Genomic DNA, 27,986 nt, shown 5'->3' on the forward strand with positions numbered 1-27,986 from the left:
ACAAGAGTCCCGACTGCGCCCAAACTACAAGAACCAATGAGTCTTTGGTATCCCCAATTGTGGTATGTTGTGAGGCTGAAGTTAACGGGGAACTGACGGAGAAAGGAAAGAGGAAGGTTGGGAAGTATCTGGCTATTCACCAAACACGGCTAAAGTCATTTCGAACAACGTTTTGGTGAAATGGTGGTCTTTCACCTGGGCAATAAGAATCTACCACGTGCCGCAAAATTTTTATTTATTTTTATTTTTTTATTTTTTATTTATTTATTTATTTATTCAAAAAACAGTCACCGTCTATCTCAACGCCGGGTACACGTCAGCTAGTATTGTGCTAAAATGTCTGCTTGTGCGCTCAGTTCTTCCTAACTACGCAACGGATTATGATAGGGTTTTCACTTTAATTTAGAGAATTACTACCGGAAGGTTTATTTATATACATATAATAAATGCATATTGTATTTATAGAAATTAGAGAAAATTCGAGGAACTCCGGCTACACGTCAGTTTTATCTAATCAACCAATATCACTCAATGATTGATGATCCAAGTCAAAATTAAGACGTTAAGACTGAAAAAGATGCCGTTTTTAGGACTTCGAAATGTACGTGACTTTTATCATTTGATTAGGCGAAACATATTTTATTACAACGTATCATATGTGAAGCTATTAATATGAATGTATCACATAAAAGTATGCTCAAGTTGCATCTGTTGAACGTGATTTTATTTCGTAATTCTGACACGTCAGAATTTGTCAAGTGAATAAAAATATAAATATCTTCTCCGAGTGTTAAGTGCTAAGTGGAAATGCCTAATAAATACTATTGCATAGGAAGTATGTAGCTTAATGCGTAGCATTTTGAAGTGATGCAAAATCATGTGTTTTGGTTTGAAAATTTAACCGCTTAGAAATATTTTAGAGGCTTTAATTAAATAATGCGAGTAAAATACATCCTTTGCCTTTGAAATAATCGGGAATTTTTTCGATAAGTCTTTTTATAAGCCCAGATAAAAATAAAGTAAAAAAGGCCTGTAAAACTGCTTTAAAGTTCAAAATCTCCTACTTATGAACCCCTTTTCGTTTATGATTTTATTGTATAATGTGACAAATTAAGTTCTTTAGAAAATTTTCGTGAAATATTTAAATGTTTGTGTCTGAACTTCGCAAAATTAAGTAAAACACACTTTTTTGCGATGTTTTTTTTTTCCTTGTATAAATCAAAACCGGCGCGGCGGATTAAGGCCCCGTAGTAAGCGTTCAAATATGGTTTGAAAGGGAGATATGTAAATACGAATGTTGGAGGGAGCGCGCTAATGTTGAAAAAACGATAGTAATTAAGCGAAAATGGTGAAAATATATAATAAAACACGACTCGTTTGAAATAGAGCAAAAAAATGGTTTAGTTGCGTTTAAAGATACACTGTGTATTTTTTCATAACTATGACATTAAATAACAGAACATATTGTGTTTTTAATAATTTTCCGAGCTTACGCTTTGCGATTTTTTTTATCTATACAGGGAATTTCATATAATTACCGTTTCGACATAACAAATGTATTGATATTATCTTAAAAAATAACTCTTTTTTTAACTTTAAGATAAAGAGAAATATGTTATACATCGATAGAAATTGGGAATGCGATTCGATTTGGGGTCGATTTTTGCTGCTTTTTGCTAGACCCTGCAGACACGGGACACGGAACCTGTGAAAGCTAGTTTCGACTACTAAACTTCAATTTACTAAGAAATTAAGGATGGCTGTCGAAATTGTGTATTTTGACATAAAATTCGAGTCCATCTCCCCCTCTAACCTCCCCATCACAAATTTTGAACAAAATGAGTTAAGAACTCAAGTTGGCCACTGACATTTTGAATTTAGGTTCGAGTTTATTTCCCACCCTTCCTCCTTCCCTATACCAATTTCAGCCAAAATCAAAGAAAAAACCGTTCTTAATTAGAACATACTTTTACATAGTGTAACATTTTATGAAAACTTTAACAGTTCTCTTCAAAAATTATAGATGGCGCCACTTCTGTCGGCATGCGGAGCGGGTGTGTACGGCACACATCAACGTAATAATACTATCGGATAGATATGCTATTTTTTTCTTCATATTTTATCATTTCAATATGTAGCATAGGTCTAAACTTCAGTTTTTTTTATATCCATATATTCTTTTGCAATAATATTATGATATAAGTGCAAAAAACTACCTCAATAACAATAAATCTTGTTTATCCTACAGCGCTCTCTTTTCAAACAACCACCAGCACCCCTATTTTTCTAGGCTTTAATATCACTATTTCTTTTCATTAATATCGCCGCTCAAGGGTCGTAAAATACTAGCAAAGCATCATAATACAACAAACTACCTATACAGGGTGTATCGGCACGTACCCGACAAACTCTAACCAGCTATTCCTTAGCATATTTGGAGTAAAAAATCTTATTTGCACTTTGCTGTCCGGTAACGTTTTTTTTTTAATAAAAATTGTATTATTCATATTTTCACCACATGTCTCCACTGTTTTATCCTTTGACAAAGTTTGATAACCCATCTGGCAAATATTTTATTCGAATTCCGTTGAATAATGCACGTGTGTACCTATATTGGCGCACGTTTACAGTCACAACGAAATAGCACGGCACCATTCGTCTCATTTTTAACTATTATTATTTAGTGTGTGCGAAAGAGCGAAGACGCTTTTTGACACACTTGCTTATAACAGCTGTTTAACACGAAACGCAATGCCAATGACAGTGATGTAGTGTGGAAATTTTAATTTTTTTTGTTTTTAATTGAAAAAAAAATGCTACCGGACAGCAAAGTGCCCATAACATTTTTTACTCCAAATGTGCTAAGGAATAGCTGGTTAAAGTTTGTCGGGTTAGTGCCGATACACCCTGTATATAACATAGTGGATGTACTGAAAGCACTAAACTACCCCCCTCCCCCACCTGATCTGCCCGGGGCGACCTTGGGGGCGGGTCGAGGACAAAGGGTCTGTGACGTCACCGGAGGGAGGTAACGGGAGGGAGTTTATTGTGACTCACCGTAGGATTTCACCTTGAGTATTGCTCTCAAATAGAGGACATATGATTCTAAATATTTTTTATTGTGCAAATAGCTGATGTCCCCGTCGTCAATTGAGCTTTAAGTAGAGTTTTTCTAAATCAAATGTAAACGGATTAATTGTCCTGTTATTTTGAATGGCTTAAGGGGCGGAAAAGGGGGATGTGGGTGGTTTTTATAATTATTATATATATATTCTCCACATTTCTCACTCGATCATACTTGGTTTTACCACATATACGCTTCTGGAATCTGATTTGTACAGCGTTCAGTCTATTTTCATCCTTCCTCTGCCAGTTCCATGTCTCACTGCCATGCATTAGGGTAGGTACCAGCACCACATTGCGGACTGCTAGTTTCGCATTATAAATTACTCAATAAAAAATATAAATGTAAACTACTAAAAAAAATATTTTTTCAATAGAAATGTATGAACGCGCAAAGGAAACCACTTTTAAAAAAATACAGTACTATAGCTAAGATTATCTGTGACAGATTCCCTTGATTAACTTTTTGCTTTCTTATAAAATTATTTACAAATTAAATAAAAACCAGTTTTGTGCTTGAAATCGAACGTTTCTAGACTCCGTTTGTCAAGCGATTTTAATGCCTATTACCTACAATATAAGGTATACGAAGAATATACACTTTTTTGGCTTGTAGCTTCCTCTTAATGGAGTTTCTTGCATTTGCCCTTCTATAACATCTCTATCCGCTTTTCAATCTTTCGTAAACATACTTCCCAAATTGAATTACATAAATTTTAATCAATAAATTTTATTTAAATAATCAAATACAATTAAATGCATTAAAAATATTTAATATTTAGCAATATCCTTTCTCCCCCTTAACATTAAGAAAATAGATACTATACAAAATTAAATTATTCGTAATATAATACAACGAACTGTCAAAATGTCACGTGTCGCTTCTGTCTCCCCAGTTCCATTAATAATTCAGCATTGAAGCCTCGTTCGCAAGGGAGTAAAATGATCGGCGCCAGGCTTTTTGGCGCGGACGTTTCTACACGGCCAAGCCCAATTTTACAGAGGGGTATTTTTTACAAAGCCGGGATACCGTTAAAAATTGTGAATGTTTTAAAAATATTTTGTATGATTATCTTGAAATGTGAAATTTTAGTATTTTCATAAATAATTATTTACATGACTTTAAGTACGCTCCAAAATTGTCAAATTTATCAACTAGCAAATGAATAATTAAAGAATAAGAATATGAACTCATTTGGGACTACTATTTTTTACAATAACATTACACAGGAGGCCCTGTGGAAAATTATTTCCCAATTTCGTCATCCTTTGGGATGTTTTCTGGAAGGTATAAGTTTTAAGAAAAGGAAGTATAAGGGTTGGATAGGAATCTAGGAATCAGTTTGTCCAGGAGTGAGGAGTATCTCTTGTTATAATTACATATTTTCTATGTGATAACTGTTAATTTTATAAATATGCTATTTAATACATATTGTATAGGTATAATTTTATTTTAATGAACTGTATGATTTGTAGAAGCATTAATGTAACACAGGCTTGTTCTAAGTGAGTTTAAAAATTCTAACGTAAAAAAGATACAATGTAAAGAAACAATCAACAATAATAAATACTGAAAGAATCCAGTACAGATTGTGCTGGATGGTGTTTAAATCCATCAATGAAATAGCCCCACCCTACATCTCTAAACCATGCGTCCCTGAAAACACTGGTCTGTGGCAGTCAACTCTTAGATCAGCAACTATAAAAAAGCCCTAATTGGGCGTGTACAAACAAATAAATAAATAAATAAAACATCAGCAGCTGTAGGCAGACTGATGGAACCTAAGCGCAAGCCAAATACTAAGTTTGGTGATCGCGCTTTCGGAGCATCTGGGTCGAAGGCTTGGAATAAACTCCCCCGGAACTAAGATGCATAACAAGCCCGACAGAATTCAGGTCTAAACTAAAAACTTACCCTTTAAACCTGTAATACCCTTAAATTAAATATACCTGCTTTAGGGTAGCATTCTTGTATTGCCTATGATACATCCTTAGCATACTTTTCTTATTATATTTACATTATTTGAAATCTGTTTCATGCCGAAGGACGACTCACATTTAGGACGATAAATTCTAATCAAATCCTTGTATTGTTGTACTGCCAAACGTTAAATTAGCTTTTCCTCTCCTAAACACTCATTAAAGAATTCAAATACGTATTATGATAATAAATACCGGAATTAATAATGCCGTTTCCAATTATTTATGTTCTAATTATGTCCTCTGCGTGCGAACTGTATCTAAGTTGCTCTTACGAACAATAAACAGTGTTAATCTCAAGTGACCTCCCAGGTAAGTATGGTCTTGTATGTTATATGCCTGTACACAATATAAATACATAATAAAATATGTACATTCTACCGCAGCATCACTTTCATTAATCAAATGCATAGTACATATAGTTTTGTATTGTTTATCAACAAACCGGTGAATGCGATAAGTTGATGCTAGTTTGACTGTCTATTGTTTGTAATAAGAAAGATCGTTGTAGACATATACTATACATTTGTACAGCACCCTTGCGGTGATTTTTTAATTAATTTATTTATCGTTTTATCGGAAAATCATTTATCGTTTAAATTGTTATTATATATACATGAAAATTCGATCGATTCTTTAAAACAGTGAAATTGCTGCAATCATTTACTCTTCTTTTGAATAAACACCACGCTACGCCTATGTTTTGTGTATAGGATTTTAACAAATTTAAAAAAAAAATTCAGTTAGAATTATTTAAAAAACAATTTTTTTAAAATAAATTTAAGATAAATCAAATTTAATAATGTTATAGTAATTATTAAGTTCTGCAAGTATTTCTGTTATTTTTACAGTTTTTAATGTGACAGCTGTTTCGGCTTTTGAGGCCATTATCAAACTGTCAGTTAACTATAACAGTTGACAGTAACTGTCACATTAAAAACTGTAAAAATAACAGAAATACTTGCAGAACTTAATAATTACTATAACATTATTAAATTTGATTTATTTTAAATTTATTTAAAAAATTAAATGGAGTTCTACGAATTAAACACCAAAACAATAAATAAAAAAACAAATGTTCAGAGGATATGGCGACTTGATTTTGGTTGCTGGCAGTTAAGTGGAAATTTCAGATTCGTAGCATCATGATGGAAATTATGATGGGAGTTAAAAATGCGTTCACCCCGTTCTGATAAAAGACCCCTAGTGTGAATGAGGCCTGGTGGCACTACCACACACAAAGCTGACGTAGCCTCTTCAAATATTGTTATTACTTATTACTGTGAGTCGGCGGCCTTCCCCGTGACGTCACCGTCGCACTATACATACCCACATCTTCGGGTGTACAGTGTACACTTGTTAGGGTACGTATACATTTGCAAACCGTACCACGAATTACGGGAAAGGAACGAATTAACTGCAAGCGGCGTTTCGCGCAATTTGCGGTTGCTTCGTTTCTTTCCAATAAGTTGAGGTTCAGTTCGGCTCGCAGATTTATACGTAGCGTAGTTATTGAGACACGCGAAGTGAAATGCCAATGTCAATATGAAATCATGAACCTAAAGACCGAGAAATTTGCCAACAATCGAAGCCGCGGGGTTGAGGAGGAAAATGTATGGAAAAATCCAAAAAAAATTAATAGCGTATCCAATCCCTCTCCGAATCAAATACTCAAAAAAAAAATCATGTGCCGTTATAGCTGTATTAACAACACAAAATTAAAAAATAAGAGTTCATTATGCACCACTTTGCATACAAATCAGTTCAAAGGTAGTCATACAAGATGGCTACCAGGCAATTTCCCCTCACCCTAGATTTGGCTTCAATGCCATACATACAAAATCGCACTACTGCTCTGTCCAGGGTATAGATTCTCCAATCCAGGCCGCTCGCAATCGCCGTCGAAACTACATAGATTGGTCGACATTCTCATTCTTGACTCTCTCTCTTCGAAGTTACATACTTCCATACGGAAAACGTCAAAAGACGTTCCACTCGAACAACGAGTGTACCGAGCCACTCGTTGTTCAAGTGAAATGACTTTTGACGTTTGGCGTATGTAATTATTAGAGACCGGATTATATGCAACAAAAATAGCCCAAAATATGCATGCAAATATGCAATAAAAATAGCTAAAATATGCACGAAAATCCATATAAAGGGTCAAAATATGCAACATGAAATAATACAGGAAGTCGTATTTTTACATATTTTTATTTTATTTTAGTAAGCTATTAGTTCTCAAGGATAACAATTATATTTTCGAAAATATCAATTATAAAATGTATTTAACAATAAAATTTAGAATTTACCTTTAAAAACGTATATGACTAAGTACTGTTCTAAATGTTCTGTAGACAAATTGTGTCTACGATCGCTAAATATATTTTTGTAAGCGGAAAAGGAACGTTCTACGTCTACTGATGTGGCTGGACAGAATTTAAATTTGGGTGCGATTTTTGAACTTATTGTTCCGGGCAAAATTTCACCTGCCCCGTTGATGAAGTTATCAATTTGGCACAAAGGTTCAAACCCTAGGTTATTATTCAATATGTTTTCAAATTTTTTTTTGAGTTTACTCGGGAATAGCTGTGGCAACGAGGAATTCATAGGGCGAATTTCCTTCATAACCTGAATAGATGCATTCAACGCCAATCCACGAGTTTCAAGCGTTTTTATACTTACAGGTATGTAGGCGAAATGAGTGGTAATCATAGCTAGGTTTTTTTTAATACTGGCGTCGTCAAACGATTCTTTGCACTGGAAAACTGCCAAAGCCTCTGCACTATCGAAGTCATTGATAACACCCTTGATGGCTTCAAAATGTTCATGGTAAAACATCGCAGCTTCGATCCATGTACCCCAACGTGTTATTACTGGCTCAGGAGGTAAAGGGATATTTGGCAGTTTTTCTTTGTAGGCCTTTATACGAGCAGACGCCTTAAGAAACACTTTCTTTGCTGATGAAATCAGGTTATTTACATTCGCAAACGTGGGTCTCACTTCTTCGGCGAGTCTGTGAATTCCGTGAGCAAAACACGTCACATGAATCAAATTGGGATAAAATACTTGGAGGGCTTTGCCTGCTTTGATCATATAGGGGGCAGCATCTGAGAGCAACACATACACATTTTCATCCGCAGAAGATTCAGGAAATATTTTTTTTATACCCTCATTCACAAATCTGGCGATCGTAGAATGATTTGCCTTTTTAAGTTCTCTGCAGGCCGTCAGCAAGCGTAAATATGCAAGATCTCAAATTATTTGCTAAAATATGCAACTACCGCTGAAAAGGGTCTAAATATGCATTTGCATATGCAAATATGCAAATGCATATAATCCGGTCTCTAGTAATTATGAACCTTCGACGAGACTCAAGAATAAGAATTCGGCGATTGCGAGCGGTCTGGATTGGAGAATCGATACCCAGGGCTCTTTAGGTGCTTGCATAAAATGACACATCGTACGTACATTATTAATTTATTGATAAATTCATCAACATCAGTCGATTTATCTATCTTAGTTCTCAATTTATTATTTATATACACAGAATTCCAAACACTTCATTAATTAATTGTGTAGATTCGCAGAATTCCAAACCCCTTCTAACGCCATTACTTGCTTAACCTATCAGTTTCCGTACACCTTGTAGTCAGCTAAGTGTACATCTCTATATGGAGAACAATAGAAGAGCTATACAATCAGCTCGAATTGCGAAATCTCTTTCAATCCCATATCATTATGACCTACAGATTTCTCATTGTGTGGGCGCCGATTTTAAGATCGATCACCGTTTTGTAACCGCTAAAAACTATGTCAGAATTTGCAAACAAAAGTATTATTTTTATATATTTTTCAATGACTCATAAATTCTTTTTGCGTTGCATTCCTTTTTAATACTTAGTCACCGGTGACGATTTTCGCTTTAGTAACAGTTAAACTGGTTCCATGATAACTCAACACAGTGACAATTCAACACACCTTTAAAAAGTGATATAAAGTCAATAGAAACGATGAAAAAAAATTTAAACCTAACCTAACCTACTTAACCCAGTTAATAAAGTTTTTGTTTCATCACTTTCCATGACTTTATATAACTTTTTAAAGATGTGATGCATTATCATTTTGATGATTTATCCGGTCACCGTTAAACTACATATGATCGTGTGTTTTCTTCTTTCGATGGTAGCAGAAGTCGGGGGCGCCCGAGGAAGACATGGCACGATCAAGTGAATCAGATACTTGAGTCGGGCCGTGTCAAGAGTCAGAATAATAGAATAGTATGTATGAGACGATGTATGAATTGTGAATGAGGCAAGAAGTGTGTGTCAAGACTGAGTTGTTTGGCGGTCCGTCCTCTCTGCCTAACCCTGCGGAGAAACGACGTGATGGTTAGTTAGATAGTCAATATATCAATATCCGAAGTGATTCTATTTAAGGCCCCGTAGTAAGCGTTCAAAGATGGTTTGAAAGGGATATATGTAAATAGGAATGTTATAGGGAGCGCGCAAATATTGAAAAAAACGATAATAATTAAGCGAAAATGGTGAAAATATTTAATAAAACACGACTCAATTGAAATAGAGCAAAAATCTCTCGACAAATGCTTTAGTTGCATTTAAAGATACACTGTGATTTTTTTCTAGCGAATTTCATATAATTACCGTTTCGGCATTACATTGTAGATATTATCTGCAAAAATAACATCATTTTTTTTGGAACGTAAAAACTTTAAGAGTTAACGAGAAATTCAACTGCAGGTCTCTCCATTACACCGTTTTACATAAAATATTTTAATGATAATGTCCTGTTTTTATTAATCTTAAATATAAATAACTTACATCCGTAGGAACCCTCTAGAAACATTTGAGATTTTAGTAATACGTTCATCAGAAATAATTAAAATGCAAGCGTCGAGCAAACCCCCGGTATTAGTATTATGGACTAAATCGGCCCCTCGCGCCTTGATACGCCGCAGAATAGTTACGCCGAGGCGCTAGCAGTAAAACATGTCAAATCTGACGTCTATGTAAATAATTAAATACTTCCTTCCCATCGAAATTGATGTAAATTGCCTGATTTTATCAGTACTGACTATTGTATTCATCGAGCGATGAGGATTATGATGTTACTAATTGATAATCAATCTTAAATAGTCTGGTAATGTATTAAAAGAGGGATTCTCAACATCAGGCTAGTTATCATCTAGCAAAAAAAAAAACAATTTAAATTAGTATCAATGCTGGTGAGAGGTGCGCCGAGACGAAACGCCAATATTTTGGCCCGGTAGATAGAAAGGTACGTAGAATCAGAATAGTGTTCGTATGAAATATTTTAAAGGAATTACCTGTCCATAGGTGCGTTCTGGATTCTGCTCCTATAAACGAATTTTGGCAGGAGCGGCATTGGTGTATTTACGAGTAAGTGGTGCGCTGTTCAATATTATGTTCCGTGTTTATCTTTCCTACTGTTTTAGAGTTCTCTGCACGTAGTACCTACGCTCCTTAGAGAAAACCGAAATTGCTCCTAACCAATGAATTGTATTAAAATATTATAGGAAGGCCCCGGTGGTGTGTCTCTGGACCCGGCTACCAGGTTCCAGTTTGGCAGACGTGGGCGACGGATGCTGCGGCAAAGACTTATCGCTAGGAAGCGAAGATAACACTCTAACGTCACTAAACTGTACAGTGTACGTTGCACTTACACCACCTACGTGCACATAAACTTCTGCTGTCTTTACTGTCCAACAAGCAACTGCATTATTATGTGTATATTAGTCCTGGGCACAGACATAGGAATTAATAGACGAGAAGATAATGGCGAGGGGTAAAATCAACTGTTGAAGAACGAAGGGAGTGAAGCTGACTGTGATTTGTCAATAAATCAATCTGACAGTAAATAGACATCTCGCATTATAATATCACCATTTACTTCTTAAAAGTAAAATCTGCTTTTGAATGAATAGACATTTTTACATGGGAGCGCAAATTACTCGCCACGTTATGAACAAATTTGCGAAGTCCAAATTCGGCAAAAAAATCGGTTCTATTTTCAGAGTCGAATATTTCGTTTAAGTATTTAGTTAAGACACTTTTATAAATGTTCATAATTTACTTCCCAGCAACCAACCAGCTTTGTGTTTCGCGTCCAGACGTTTCTCGATGTGCTAGTAACAACTGATTCATATTATACGATGTGAATATGCTTAAAATAAAGTAAAATAATGCTTATATATGGAATGTAATACGACAATTGGGTTTATTCTCTTTTTCACATCTATTTTTACAAGTTTTCATAGTACAAGTCAACATTTTGCCGTGTTATTTCGTAAAATGAACCGATGATGCCTCGACCATAGTTCGCACAAGAATGATGACGTCACGTTTTCAAATTTCACTTGAGGCCATACGCGAGCCCAGCCGGCTCCAACGGAACCGGTATGGGGAGTGGGGAATAATACGCTTTTAATCACTTAGGGCAGGTCTACTAATATTCATATGTCTATTGTCCTGGGAGATACCTGAAATGAGATCACTACTTTGTAGTTTTTATAGGAAATCTTTGCTGAAAGGCATGTTATGGATATGATTTGAGATTTTCGCGGCTAATCGGACGATCTCCAAAAGGATATTAGAATGTAAACTCGGCCAACCTGACAAATCGGCAATTGCCGAGCATTTATTTGAAATCTGAATTGTTCTGAAGTCCTGGGGAGACCTGAAACGTGTATATCATGCCTAATTAATTACTAAGGCAATTGAAATTCATAAAATGCTGTCCAAAACGTTGGCTAAAGAAGGAGGTAGCGTATTATAGATATTACTTACCGCATAGGCGTGTAGAGCGGGAAAAGGAAGAAAGGACAATATAATATGACGCGAATTTGAATGGTAGAAGCAGTCGGGGACGTCCGAGGAAGACATGGCACAGTCAAGTGAACCAAATGCATAATGTTAAATCACCTCCCGAAATAATATCTCATTCGGTAATCTGAAAGTATGTTGCCTGTTGTATGCTGATGATGCGGTACTTATTTCTAACAGAATGGAAGATCTACAGTCTCTCGTGTCTAGGATGAACCAACTTTGTATGAAGAACGAGTTAATTATGAATTTAATTAAGTTTAAAGTCATGGTGTTTGAAAGAAAGAGTACTAAAACAGTGTGCAATATGGTTGTGAATGATGAATACTTGGAGCAGGTGGATGAGTTTGTGTATTTGGGAAGTATGTTCTAGAGAGATGGGAAGGCTGATAGAGATATTGAAAGAAGGGTTAATGCAGGTAACTCCATTATTGGAGGAATTGAGGTTGGCGCTAACAGAATGTTGTCCAAATAAGACAAGCTAGCAGTCCACAATGGAGTGCTGATGCCATCCCTTATGTATGACAGTGACGCATGAAACTCCCAGAGTTGATGAATTAAAGTAGAATGTATGTCTGTAAAACGATGAATGATCGTGTGACCAATGTGGAGATTCGCAAATAATGATGTGCTGATGTCAGGTTAATGAGTAAGATTAAGAAAGGGACGCTTAAATGATTTGAATTTTAATGAACTAGAATATATGACGCGAATGTGAATGGTATAAGCAGTCGGGCACGAGCAAGTGAACCATATACTTGAATCAGGCCAAGATTCAAAATAATAGAATGGTATATATGCGTGAAGTATGAATGTGAATGAAGCAAGGAGTGTGTGAAAGACCATGTTGTGTGGCGGTCTATCTTCTCTGCCTACCCATGTGGGGAGACGGTGTGATTTAAATATGTATTTTTTTTTTGTTATGTGATTAGTCCCAATTGCTCCCAACCATCTTTAGCCAGTGAGACTATGGCATCCCCAATATCTGGGGTATGTTGTGAGGCTGGGTGGGGAGGTGATGGGGAAGAGGAAGGTGGGGTAAATAATACGATGTACTCGTAATTATGAGTCTTATACTTTTCATTATTTGCAAGCACGGTAAACAATCCTAAAAAAAAAAATGCACTAACGACAAAAGAGACTCAAATATGCACTATGCATATGCAAATGCATATAATCCGATGTCAACATTATATCACGTTCGTCGAAAAGGATAGAAAACGAATGGCCGGCGAGCGGTGCACGCTGAATACCTGATATGTCGGACAAACAGTGATATAAATATATAAAAATCAATCGAGGGTATAATATGGAGAAAAAAATTACATCAACTCCACGCGGGGGAGGCTTCGAGGAAAATAATTTCCTTTGGGGCCTATCTTTCGGGGTGCTGTGTGGTGAGTCTTTTTAAAGACATGAAGGGGTGAACACTGAATAGACCCATGTTGTAAGAGGGAGGAAACACCACAGCCGAGCTGGTGAACTCAAGAACGAATCAGTAGAAACTAACCTTTCTCATGTGACAAATGTTTGGTGTGTTTCTGACTATGCGCCGGTGCCGAAAAGATCAATGACGCTGGTTTATATGAGCATCTTCCATTGACATACCGCTAGAACAAGAACAGCTTTCCCATCTGACGTCTGTGCTTTAAGTTTGCAATCCGTTTCAACGGAGCGCCCGTTTTTGCAGTCAAGGGTTATTGTCAAGTTTTTTAGTATCGTAGAAGTAATCGAAGATAATGTTGGTAATTCAAAAATTTAAGTATGAGATTGATAAAAATGACTTAATGTAAATAGGTGGCAATAGTTCAATTCGTACAGTGCCTGTCCCAGGTTAACCTGGGCTCGAGTCCCAGCTGTGACCGTTACCTACCTTTTTATTTTCCGTTTCTCTTTCATATTTTCATTGACTTGTCGATATTATCTTCAGAAACTTAATATTTTATATTTATATGTTAAACAATCTGACGTGTACCCGGCATTACTCGGGATTGTGGATGATTTGGAGTAAAGTTTTGAGTTTGTGAATTCTAGGATAAACATCGACTTATCTCTACTTTCTATAAATATAATATGCATGTGTTATATACATAAAGCTTCCGGAAGAAATTCTCTAAATGATGGTGAAAACCCTATCAAAATCCGTTGCGTAGTTTAGAAGAACTAAGCGCATAAACACACATACGCGGATAGCGACTTTATTTTGCACTATTTAGAGATTATTTGGTCCTAAAATGGCACCACTCTAAGTTGTGTACAATGTAAACTGTGATTGCTTGTCTTGGATGCGCGATTTATTATCCCAAATTGAGCCCTTCGTTACCAACCTCATCATTGAAATAAAATTCATTAGGGGAGTTAGATTTTTTGAGATGTAATTTTGGACTCAATTTCCGTCAAGTCTTGCGGTAACGGACATTGTATAAATGCGTATTTTAGCCTATATTTTATTGGGTTCAAATATTAAATCTTCTGAACCTACCGTGCCAAAGATACAAACATCTCAAAATGTATTAAATTATTATAAGCAATAAATTTATTAATTTCAATTTGTATTTGATATTACAGGTGACTAATTATTGCTTATAATAATTTAGTATCCTTTGTGCTATGCATAAAAACCTTGAGATTTGAATACTTATCCTTCGTGGAAGCGTTAGCTTGTGGTTGGAAGAGGAGCGTACAGTACATCATTGTAGTTATGTATTTTTTTTTTCATGAGATACAGCTACTATATAAACATTGAAAAGTTGAAAGGTTCGCAAGTTTTCAATTTCAGTTTTATCAATATTATGATTTATGGAGTTACAATAGTTTTACTCTAAGTCATTTTTTTTCAGGAAACTGCCATTCTAGCATATTATATTTCATTGCAAACCAAGCACTTAGCTCGCACATCGTTTCGCCCACAGAATTAAAGATTCTAGCAGTACATCGTACAGTCCCAACCTGTACACAATATACACATGCTTCATAATGTATTTTGATTATATTATATGGATTTATGTACATAATTCATTTTTGCAAACAGCCGGCAAACTGGTTTGCCGGTCCAAGAAGAACAAGTCCCAAAATGCCAAGACCAGTCTCAAGGCACTAAGTTAAAATGCGTTTTCATTACACCAACTTGGAAAATTACTAATATATATTATTTTTGATGTAATTTTGCACCTTTTGCTGGGTGATTTTGAAGTATTATATCGTCTGCCGATCTTGTTGGATTTTAAAATTTTACAGGGTTTCTAATTTTCATTAATGATGACTTTTTAAGAATTAAGCCGTGCCAAGTATGCGTGTTCATGGATATAATTAATCTGGCGTAAACGTTTTGAATACTTTTATTATATATAATAGATAAATATAAGGTGATACATATTACGCAATTTTAAATACACTGTCTCTGCTTTCCTGATTAAATATGTTTTGGCAATCCTAGCGATGATATGCAGTTCCCATTTCAAGTTTTTTGATATGGTAATGCGTTTTGCTATAACGTTTGTATGCAAGCTTAGTTTTCCAATAAGTAGGACAGTGCATTTTTCAACATTCAGTTTTAGAAGCCAATCCTTTGTCCGTTGATATATTTCATTTAAGTCGTTTTGCAGTTGGTCGTGATGTGTAAGTGGGTTGGCAAAGAATTTCGTATCATCTGTGAAACAGCTGTAATCTGATTTTATTATGGTATGCAGATCTGTGATGTACAAAATAAACAGAACTGGACCCAGAAGTGATCCTTGAGGGACACCCCTGGTTACATTTCGCTCAGTCGACAATTGATTGCCAATTCGAACTTATTTAATTCGTATTTTAGTCTTTTTTTATCAATGTTTTATTAAATATAAAACGACATAAACAGGCAACATTTCCACATAATATAATTACGTATAACAATGATTGGATAAAATATGATGTAAAATAATGTGTTTTATATATATGTATATTCCACTTTATCAGCTCCTTTGGACACACCGTTTACATCCAATCCTTTTAAATGCAATCTCCAAATAAGGCTGTGTTCACTGTTCGCCCAGGCGGCCAGATTTCGCGGAGGCTGTTTGTCTGGTTTCGTACATAGCTGACTGCTACTGCCAGCTACGAGCCAATCCGAGACTGACGTCACCCGTAGAGAACTTATTGACACGCTGTCGGCTTGTAGCGTTGTCCGAACGGTCTTAGTGGTCGAGGGGTATTAATGCTCTCGACCACGAAGACGAAATGGCTTGAAATGGTTTAGCCGTGTTCATTGACCGGGTGTGAATAACCAGGTACTTCCCCACCTTCCTCTATCCCATCTCTTTCCTTTCCGCACTACCTTCAGAAGCACAACATACCCCGATCGGGGATGCCATAGTCTCACTGGCTCCAGGCGGTTGGGAGCAGTTGGGACTCTTCATCTAACCATCACGCCGTTTCACACAGGATAGACCGCCAAACAACTCAATGTTGGCACACACTCTTTGCTTCATTCGCATTTATACATCATTGTCTCATACACATTCTTAGAATCGAGTTTTTTATTCACTTGATCGTGCCAAATCTTACTAGGGCGTCTCCGACTTGTTCTACAATTCATATTCGCGTCATAATATACAGGGTGTATCGGCACGTACCCGACAAACTTTAACCAGCTATTCCTTAGCACATTTGGAGTAAAAAATGTTATGGGCACTTTGCTGTCCGGTTTATTATTCATATTTTCACCACATGTCACCAATGTTTTATCCTATGTCAAAGTTTGAAAACAGTCTGGCAATATTTTGTTCGAGTTTCGTTGAATAATGTACGTACGTACCTACGTTGGCGCGCTTTTACAATCACAACGAAATGGCACGGCACCATTCGTCTCTAACTATTATTATTTAGTGTGTACGAAAGAGCGAGGACACTTTTTGACGCACTTGCTAATAACAGCTGTTGAACGCGAGAAACAAGGCAAATGACAGTGACGGAGTGTGGAGTTTTTATTTATTTTTTTGTTTTTAATGGAAAAAAAATGTTACCGGACAGCAAAGCGCCCATAACATTTTTTACTCCAAATGTGCTGAGGAATAGCTGGTTAAAGTTTGTCGGGTACTTGCCGATACACCCTGTATAGAATGTAACAGTACGTACCCGAAAAACTTTAATCTATGATTCCTGAGCTTATTTGTAGTAATAAAATATGTGGATGACATTTTGGTCTCCTCTAGATTGGATAAGGTTTTCAGACTAATTTCTTTTCATCATTTTTCGAAAGGGTTGTCATGGAACCGACCAAACCATAGAATAAAGAACACGAGAAATGTTTGTGGACGTTTTTCGTGATCCAAATTTATGTCCAGTTTGACGTGGGGACAGCTCTTACCGGTAGCAAGCGGCGAACTGTCTTTCGCAGTCATAGTAGAGCAAATGAGACAGACCAGCCAGTTCGATAAATCACCCAAACCGTCCCGACAGATCCCCGAACGACGTGAAAAAGAGTCAATTTACACTAATATTGAATATGGTAAATCCCTACTTGTCAATGAAAAGTTACACCATTGCTTTTCCCATCTTTCCAGAACGTCTTGTACAGCATCTTACCATGCATGTAGTCATTTTGCAGTTATCGCTTTAGACCCATCATTGCTAGTGCTCGAAGCCAACTGAAAGCCTGTGATATCTCAAAGAGGTCAATTATTAACCGATGTTTATAGCCCATATTTCGAACGCTAATGTTAGCTCTATCTATATACCTCAATGTCTTCATTAGACACCCGGGTTCTCCAAGTGCTATACATTGCGTTGGTTAGGAGTAGGCTTGAGAGTGGGTCGGTGGTTTGGAGCCCACATCAGGTGAAGTATTCCCTTATGTTGGAGAGAGTGCAGAAGAAATTTCTGAGATTCCTCTACCTGAGGGAGTATGGCTACTACCCGTGGCTCTATCCTACTGACTTTCTCTTGGGCATGCTCGGTATGAACCATCTACGGGTCAGAAGATATGTGCATATTGTATCACACTTCTTCAAACTGATTCGTGGATGGTTAGTAAATCCGACTATCATGGAGAGTATTAGTCTCTATGTTCCTGATGGTTATCTCCGTCACCGACAGCATAGACTGTTTTATCTCCCGGCCTGCAGGACCAACTTGCCAATGGTCATGCCGGTGGGGAGAGCAGTCTTGCTGTTGAACAGAATTAATTCGGATATCGACATATTTAGCATCGGTGAAGCTGCCTTTAAAAGGCAAGCTCTATTGATGCTGGTATAGTTTATACACCGTTTACTTATTATGTAATACCATTTTACAAATGTACTTAAAAACGAAATAAAATGTAATTTTGTAATGTTTTTAAAGGAATAAACTAATTGAATTGAAAAATTGAATTGAATTGAATTGAATTGAATTGAAATTGAATTGAATTGAATTAGTTTGTTGCTTGACCTTAAAAATTAACTACCAGTACTTCTGGCACAAACTATCAATAGCAACAGTTGGCATTCAAGAATTACTAGAAGAAAAGTACCAACCACACATTTACAGTTTTGCTTTCAACTCGGCTATATTATTTATAGTATGACGAATTGATGTCCGTTATTATCAAAAGTAATGGTATTTTTAATCCGGCTTTTCGTCATTAATGCAAATGAGGTCTCATGAGTTTCTGAGCGTGTTTAGTGTGTCACCTTTGCCGTACTTGATAGACGTTGTCTGCTTGACCAATTGATGCATTGGATAAATAAGAACGCAAGAAATGCGATGCGGGCGTGTTTCGTGATCCAAAAGTCTGATCATTCTTTGCTTAAATTTCAAAATTTCAGTTCGTTTCGATCAAATCGATGGCGATTTACGATGTCGGGAAAGTGTGAGAGATACAAAGCGCGTGCTAAATAGGTTAGAACCGAAAGGAACTAATGCTTTTTTGCATACCGATCTCCACATGGAGACTATATCAGGACCAGAGATGTACTTTATTTCAAATAAATCCATTTCAAATGGAAATGCAAAATGCAAAATGGGTATTTTCCATTTTGCATTTTAAATGCTTTTCTAAAAACCATTTTGCATTTTAAATGCTTTTATCAATGCATTTTCCATTTTAAATGCTTTTTTGCAACATTCTTCCTACTATCTCCACTCATCTTTTTTTCATAAGCCCCAAATATCAGTCGGTCCTCAACCTCGCTATGAGAGATAATTTACATCTGTCGAGTTGCTCCCTGGTAGAAGCCCTGGCAATTGAGTGATACCATTACAAAAAATACTGATTCAAATACTGAACATGGGGCCATGACGCTGTAATATTAAATGTTAGATAGCAGTTTCTATGTTTTTACGTTGGCAACATTTGTCCCGCGCAAATTTTTTGTCGTAGTCGTGGAATTTTTGATTTACCATCATCTAATATGTTTGTTCTACATTGATGTCCATTATTAAATGACAAAACTGTTTAAAAATTCTATAATTATTTTAATCGTTTGACCTGAGAAACCATTTTGCATTTTCAATGCATTTTGAAAATAGGTATTTTGAATTTGAAATGCTTTTCTAAAAACCATTTTGCATTTTCAAATGGAAAAGTTTTTGCCCATTTCCATTTTGCATTTCAAATGGTTTTGGGTACCCATTTTGCACATCTCTGATCAGGACCCGTATGTTTTTTTTTTGGTTTTACACGATCATTATTTTTATACTTCATACTGATAGTTGCCATTAGAGAAGAAATAATATTTTGGAACGGTACTAAATCGTCAAAAATGGCAACACCTTGAACTATACCATAGATCACAAGAAATCATCTGTCTTTTGTCTTTGCCGTTGCTGTCAAATAAATCAACAAAATTTCACGCGAAATTCGCAATATCCGATAATATTACACGTTCACAATTTGTAATTTATTTATTTACTGACGGACCATGTCCAATTACACCACATTACATATTAGACGAAGTTAATTCAAGGAGAAATGTCGCAATACAGGATAATTAAAAAAATACTGCTTACAGAAATAGGGCACATGAACAATAAATATAATGTCAACAATATGTTATTATAAACGTGCAACATTTCCACATAATATACAATAATGACAGACGACAGATGTCAGATAGTGTCCGCCATCTTAACTCTGCGAATATCGGTGTCAAAGTATAACACGTCCTTTTTTACACGTCCGTATATGAACGAAATACGACCCATATGAGAACTGGACGAAAAAAGCATCGATCGTGTAAAACGGCCGTGGTCAGTGGTAACATCGGTTTCCATTAAAATGTAGATGAAAAGCATTTCTAGTGTGTATTATTTATTCACTGTTGGGATGGTACGTGATTTGCATCTGATCGTTTTTAGTAGGTTTGTCACAAGTCACAATACACAAAATAAACAACTGGTCAAATATTGTATGCGGTCAATTCAAATATTATACGTCGCCGTGTTATTCGTAATGGCATAAGGGGAATTAGCTTTATCAAAACCCAGCATGTTTTTATTTTATTTTATAACTAGTTGAAGTCCCCGGCGTTGCTAGGGCTTTTATATTTTTATAAATTTCATGTAGACATTAGACCGTGACCCTCCTCTTGTTTTGAAGATCAAGTGTGCAATATTTCATCAATTTGGAAATAAAAATAATCAATCGTTGTTATTATGGCTATTAAAAGAGGTATTAGTAGAAGTTCTTATATTCCATTACATTGCTTTCGAACGTATACATACAATTCAATTACTGTGAACATACTGGATTATAACTCATGTATTCTTGTAACATACACAAACTTATCTCTTAAAACTTCATCCAGTAAACATCAACTAATTTTAAACTATAATTTTATGTCCGGGTTAAATCTTCCCCACAGGAAAAACTAAACCCTTCCACACACTTTTCCACAAATGATCATCTAGTCAATCAACATTATGCAAGTGCATTATATAAGCAAAATAAATACAAAACAATACAAGAACAACACGTTAACTCACCAGAGATCAAATGGGAAAATAATTCACCGACTCGAGATATTTTCATATCAGAGGGTTCGGCTCGGTAGAACTTCTAACAGGGCCTATAAATCCTACTGATCCTTCAACATAAATATTTAAAAAATCTTTCGTTATCCTACATGTATTTAAAATGACCGACTTTTGCATCTTTATATATTATTATTATTTTTATTTTATTTATTTCATTTTTTCTATTAACTAATATATTTTAACTTATTTGCTGTTTATTCTAATTTATTTTTACTTATTTGCTGTTTGCAATCTACATACTCAAATTTGCTGTTGTGGTGAGAAATATGATCTAAACAGTGTTAGAATGAGAAAATACCACGCTTTATATTCAAATCTAGAAGTTAACCATATAAGAATTAAAGTGCACCTTTATCCAAGCCGAAGGTTTCGACCGCAAATTGAAAAAAAAACTTATAAGACTCTTTTTTTAATTATTGTATATGTTTTTTTTATTTATTTCGGAAACGTTCAGAAATATTCCATTTTTTGGATTTTATTGTAAAGCGGAAATACTCTGACCTTCTGACAGAATATGCCTGAGGCCTGAGGAGTTAAATGACTTCTGACGCACAAGTTTACTTTTTTCTTTTTGATTGTCAATAATAATGAATAGTACATAATTATTATACTTTGACCGATAACTTTAAACTACATCCCTGTTTGTTGCATTATGATTCTAGTCACACGACTGTTCCTAATATGGAGTTGGTTATTTTTATGCGACATTATTGTACGAATTGGGTTAGTCGTGTGTCTTTTAGGAATATCATTATTTTCGATGCTTTATGAAGCTATTATACGAAGAAAAATGAGTGTTGCTAATTTATTAAGAATCTCTTCAAATTATGGTAATCCGGTTAAAACGGGATTGAAAGCCTTTAACGAATGAATTTACAGGTTTCCCGATAAACTTGTTCAACACGCACCTTCTAAGCTTGTTCTTGAACACGTGTTCCGACATTGTGATAATATATTCGTCATTTATTAAAAGTTTAACAATTTTTCGTGTGTCTCAATAATCCATACATAAAAATTCAGCCTGTGTATTGTGTGTGATTGTGCTCGCAAAACTCGAAAAGTAATCGACCGATATCGCTAAAAATTTCAACGTTTGTTCTTATTAGTGCCAGGAGTGTTTAGAAAGTGGTTCGAATGGCAGAAGAAGTCGGGGACGCCTGAGGAATACGTAACAAAGTAATGACCAGGTATTTTGGAAAGTAAAAATTACCGCATGAAAATATCCGGTACTTTTACTGGGTATGATAAATACGCCTCTCCTCTAGTCCATCAGTAGTTTCCATGTGGGGATCGGTATGAAAAAATGCATCGTGTAGAACGCCCATTTACTCTGAGAGTTCAGATATTTTTTGGGCAATTGAATGCTTGTCGCTGTCGTTAATAGTGTTCGTCTTCTCCGTTTTGTAACAGTTGCGAGTGGAATGTACAGACCAGTAAGAGTAGGTACTATCAGTAGCCCCTTGGCTGGTGTGTCCGCTAGAGGCTAGGTACAGGACATAGCATCACGCTCCACTACGCGACTACACGTCATGCAATTCTTCATAATAATATTCTTCGTACGGACAATAACGATTATTTTAATAATGTGCCGACATTATAATGCATTAATATTGATGAATGTCATTTTATCAGTTCGAGAAAATCGCGTACGCATTGTGTTTTAATTTATTGTGAGTAGAAATGCAGTCACTAGCGTCGGGCATAATCGTGGGTAATATTTATTTAGAAAATTATGATCGATCATCACTGCATAAATCGCCCTATGAAATACCAGAATCCGAATGGAAACAATGTTTGAAGTGGCTTTAGCCGTGTCTGGTGATCAGATTTGAATAGTTCCCAGCTTTCCTCTTCCCCATCTCCTTCCTCCCCCCAATACTTTCAGCCTTATAACATACCCCAATAAGGTATTTTCACTGTGTTTTTTTATCGAAAAAAATCACGATAATGGAGGTATTTTTATTTTGTTTTTACGTAGACGAATATATTTTATACAGGGTTTTTCAATAAGAGATGTTATTTTGAACAGCCTGCTATTTCGGTAGATGTTACTTTTGAAGCTGTCATTTTTTGACATTTGACAAGTAGAAACTACGCCATTAATAAAAATGGAACGATACACGCTTCAACAACGCATTAAAATTCACTTGAGTGAATCAAATGCAAATCATCTTGAGTGATGAGGCCAATTTCCACCTCGGTGGCTTCGTCAACAAGCAAAATTGTCGCATCTGGGGCTCGGAAAACCCAAGAGTTATTGTTGAAAAGCCTCTCTATCCTCAACGTGTGACTGTTTGGTACGGTTTATGGTCCGGCGGAGTCATTGGACCTTACTTTTTCGAAAATGAGGCTGGAGCAACAGTTAAGGTGAATGGATTGCGCTATCGAGAGATGATTAATGATTTTTTATGGACGGAATTGGATAGTATTGATTTGGACAACGTTTACTTTCAACCAGACGGCGCTACGTGCCACACAAGCAACGAAACCATTGATCTTTTACGATTGAATATCAAAATAACACCTCTTATTGGAAAATCCCGCATAATGATTTAAAATGTACTATTTTCGATTTGCTGCCAAAACGATATATTCGTGAATAAAGAAAAGTGTTATATATTATAAAATTTAATCGAAGTCCAAGTGTCCCAACTGCCCAGTGAGACTATGCCATCCCCAATATTGGTTTATTTTGTGAGGCTGAAGGTAGTGTGGAGGGGAAGATGTGAAAGACAAAGGTAGGGAAGTAGGTACCTGGCTTTTCAGATCTGGTTACGAAAAACGTCTAAAGGCATTTAAAGCAACTTTTCGATTCTGAATTATTGTTTTTCTCCAGACCGAAACTAAGAGTATCCATCGCTCTGGAACTTGCCGCAAATATGCTATATATTATTTTGAATGAATATAAACAAAATTTACTTGCGAACTCTGGACTCTACGATTCGTAGTTAAGGATCAACGACGTGGTTGAATGCATCTGTACAATGTCTTATCGGCAGTTGGCTAACGTCAATGCAACCTTCAGCCTGCAGATGTAACAAACTGTGCTTGTGATATTCAGCCTATTACCCACATGATGTGATTTTGTACCTTTACAGTGACGCATTCCGGGTGCATGTTACGATTGCACTCCGAGCATTATTTGCTGGGCAAGCGATAAGGGCATTTCCGTGTACAAGTTATTATATTTGTATTGATTCATAATGTCATTTGAAAACAAATAAAGTTCTGAAGCGTCAGTCTGCCCTCCAAACTGGCGACAAAAATTCTCCTCTACGTTAACATAAATACATTTTTCTGTCGATTTGCATGTTTTAATATTTTATTTATATTCGCTAAACGGATAACTAAAATTGACAGAGAGAACAGACTGCCAAAAAACTCGGCCTTGGCACACACTCCTTGCTTCATTCAAATTCATACATACTCTTGTCTTATTCCGACTCAAGTATTTGGTCCACTTCATCGTGCCATGTCTTCCTCGGGCGTCCCCCGACTTCTACTGTTCACATTCGCTCTACATGCCCAAACCACCTAAGCGTCCCTTTATTAATCTTACTCATTAAGCTTACATCAACCTTGCATTCTTTCCGGATTTTCCAAATCTCCACACGGAGAAAAATGACTGTTACTAATTTATTGAGAATCTTTTCAAATTATTGCAGGCCTTACGAATGAATCAACAGGTTTCCTGATAAACTTTTAGTACTTTACGAATATATTATCATGATATCAATGAAACACGTGTTCTCTTATTATGAAATTGAACAAATTCTAAACCTTTCTCCTTTAGAAGACCGTCGGAAAAAATCTCATCTCATTTGTTTCTTTAAAATTATCAACAATTTGATTGACTCACCTACGAGTACATCACTAGAACTTATCTCATTCAATATACCTTCTCGTAGACTCAGAAATAGAGAACTGCTCTTCCTCAATCAACACTCGACTAATTATGCTTATAAATCACCATTGTCCAGAATATGTAGAATGGTCAACTCAAGACCTTGATTTTTTTGGTATAAGTCAGGATGTTTTTTATCGGTCACTATGCAATTGAGGATATTTTGTATCGCTTTATTTTTAGCAAGATCTTGAATTGACTTGACACTTCTATTTCATTTGTATTTTGTTATGTTTTCCCTGTTTGTCTCTGCTTTTATATACCATCCTTTACTCTTGCATTGTGCATTGTCCCAAATCTCGTGTCGCTTTGTAATATATTGGACGTGAGTCCGTTAATTAATTAATAAATAAATATCTGAATATTTTTGCACTACAAACGAAATTCTTTTTATCGACAATATCGTCATGATATATTTATCAAGGCAAATCGATAAAACATTCTGTAATTGATATTTTATAGATAATGCCTGTTAATTATCGAGGGCAAAAATCTATTTCTCTTCGTGCACATTTCTCACACGATCATACACGGTTTTATCACAAATACCCCTCATTCCTACAGCATCTCTATCTCTATAAATCTAAAATAAAATCGATATCCGCGTCTGTCTGTTTGTGCGCTTAGTTCTTCTAAACTACGCAACGGATTTTGGTAGGGTTTTCATTATCATTTAGAGAATTTCTTCCGGAAGGTTTATTTATATAATACATGCATATTATATGTATAGAAAGTAGGGAAAATTCGAGCCACTCCGGGTACGCGTCAGATAGTTAGGTCTTAAATTAACCTAACCCAACTTTTCGCGGCTGACTGATTTAGAATTCGCAAAACTTCTACGAGATTTTCTAGCCATTGTGGAGGTCCATTAAATCCTAGTAACTATTTAATTTTGAATCCATATAAGTGGTTAACTTTTGAGCAATGCTCTTGGAAGGGTCCAAGAAACCTTACATAATAACCTTGTATGCCTGCGAACATGACATATAGTGTGCTTAGGGGGTATTTCACTATCTCTGATTATGTTCTGACTAAGCACTAATCCGCGGATTAGTCATTCTTTCGTTTTCACTATATCTGAATAACGCTAACGCTCGGGTTAAAGTTCGATTTGACTAATCAGTGCTCGAACTTCACGTTAGGCGCTATTCCTCGAATCAAAGATGGCGTCAAAACATTCCGAGTTTGACAGCTGAGAAGTGAGACGAATTTTGTTGAATGAATTTGAATGCTTGTATGATCCATCCTGAATTATTTGATTGTGTTCAAAATAAGAAACAATGTATTAATTCGACACGAATCTATCTAAAATGACCTGATAATCAACATAACATAACCAAATGCACACTTCGCGATGTGCGGACTGTGACGCATGACAGCCGTGGCAGTAGATGGAGAAACTGCAAACATTTTGCGATGTTTTATTTTATTTTTTTATTTTTTTTATTTTAGCGACTATATAAAATAATTGTTACATACAAAATATAATGGTGAAATTAAGTATAAAATATTGTATTTCTTAGTCCTCCTCACTAGGGGGTCCTGTGCCGAGGCGGACTAAAGTTATTTAAATATGGTTTATTTGTCTTCTATGTCGTTTTTAGTGTTTTCTATGTCGTTTTTAGTGTCTTCTATATCGTTTTTAGTGTTTTCATTAGGGTTTTTTCATTGACCTCTTTCAGCCATATTTTTATTAATGATTTGTATTCATTAGGATTTTTTATTAGTTTTATGTCTTGGGGAAGGATGTTATGGAGTTTTGTTGCAAAGTATGTATAGTTTCTTTGTCCGAATGTGGTTTTATAACTTGGAATATTTTTTATATCATTTTTGTTCGATCTAGTGTTATGCATACACAGTCTAGTAGAGGATTTGTTATTTTTGAAGAGCTTCAATAATATATTTTTGGCATATATTTGCTGTACATTTGGTACGTCAAAGGAATTGAATATTTCAATTGAAGGCGTTCTAATTGGTACTATTTCGTTGTTGCCAGACTATTTCGAGTGTTATCTATCCGGAAGTTCGAAACAATGGTGAAACGGTCGCCGTTGAATAACGAAGTTATTCTGATCTTTAAATCCAGCCAACGGATAGCTAGTCAGATATTTAGCCCGACATAGTGAAATACCCCCTTAGTATGCTTAAGTAATGTAAGCATTTGACTAATGAATCCTTTTGTCTCTTTCCAGGACCAGTACGAGAACCTGTCTCTGCACACACAGAAGGGCATCGACTTCCTCGAGAAATACAGCCACTTCATAAAGGATCGCTGCGCCATCGAGACGGAGTACGCGGGCAAGTTGAGGTGAGTCATTACCCCTTCATTCAACTGTTACTTTTCCTTCACTTTACCTTCACTATCGCTTCATTTCTCCCTTCACTTTCCATCCTGTCAATTCTCCTGCACGTCCCCTCCCTCCACTCACCCTTCACGTTGCCTTCACTGCCCCTTCACCTCCCCTTCATTCCAGCTTTACGTCCCCTTCACGTCGCCTTTTTCACCACCCCTTCACTATCCCTTCACTATTCCTTGACTCAATTTTCACGTGTCCTTCAGTTACCTGTCTCGTCGCCTTCACTCCCCCTTAACGTCTACTTCGCTTTCCTTCCACTCCAGCTTTACGTCCGCTTCCCCATCTCCTTCGCTCCCTCTGTTCATTCCAGGTTCACGAACCTTCACTCTCCCTTCACGTTGCCTTCGCTTCCCTTCACGTTACCTTCACTTCCCTTCACTTCCCTTCAATTCCCTTCACGTCCCTTCCGATTCCCCTGCACTTCTCATTCACATTCCCACTTACCCTTCATCTGCCGGAAATGCCACTCTGGTAGGGGAAGTTTTCAAAAACCGTTATTAAACTACTTACCGATTCAAATAGAAGTCTTATCGGAATCAAGATTTTTCTTATTAGAATTACAATCTTACGATGTTATTTGTTTATCTAGCACGATTTTCGTCTACTTACCATGTTGTTATCAACGGTTCCATGATAACTCAACACAGTGACAATTAAACACACCTTTAAAAAGTGATATAAAGTCATTAGAAACGATGAAAAAAAATTTAAACCTAACCTAACCTAACCTAACCTAACCTACTTAACCCAGTTAATAAAGTTTTTGTT

General features: G+C 36.1%; 1 protein-coding gene across 3 annotated transcripts in view; it reads left to right on the plus strand.

Moving 5' to 3' along the window:
- The window catches only part of Cip4 (formin-binding protein 1-like Cip4), a 287,732-nt gene that overhangs the window by 212,207 nt on the left and 47,539 nt on the right, over nucleotides 1–27,986 (plus strand). For all 3 annotated transcript variants that reach the window (XM_089643468.1, XM_089643469.1, XM_089643470.1), the window contains exon 2: nucleotides 27,054–27,169. In XM_089643468.1, the coding sequence (XP_089499594.1) occupies nucleotides 27,054–27,169 (116 nt within the window). The remainder of the gene's footprint in view (nucleotides 1–27,053; nucleotides 27,170–27,986) is intronic.

The sequence above is a fragment of the Hesperophylax consimilis genome, chromosome 19, assembly GCF_061612785.1.
Source record: "Hesperophylax consimilis isolate HC1 chromosome 19, BYU_Hcon_1.0, whole genome shotgun sequence".
NCBI classification, from domain to species: Eukaryota; Metazoa; Arthropoda; class Insecta; order Trichoptera; family Limnephilidae; genus Hesperophylax; species Hesperophylax consimilis.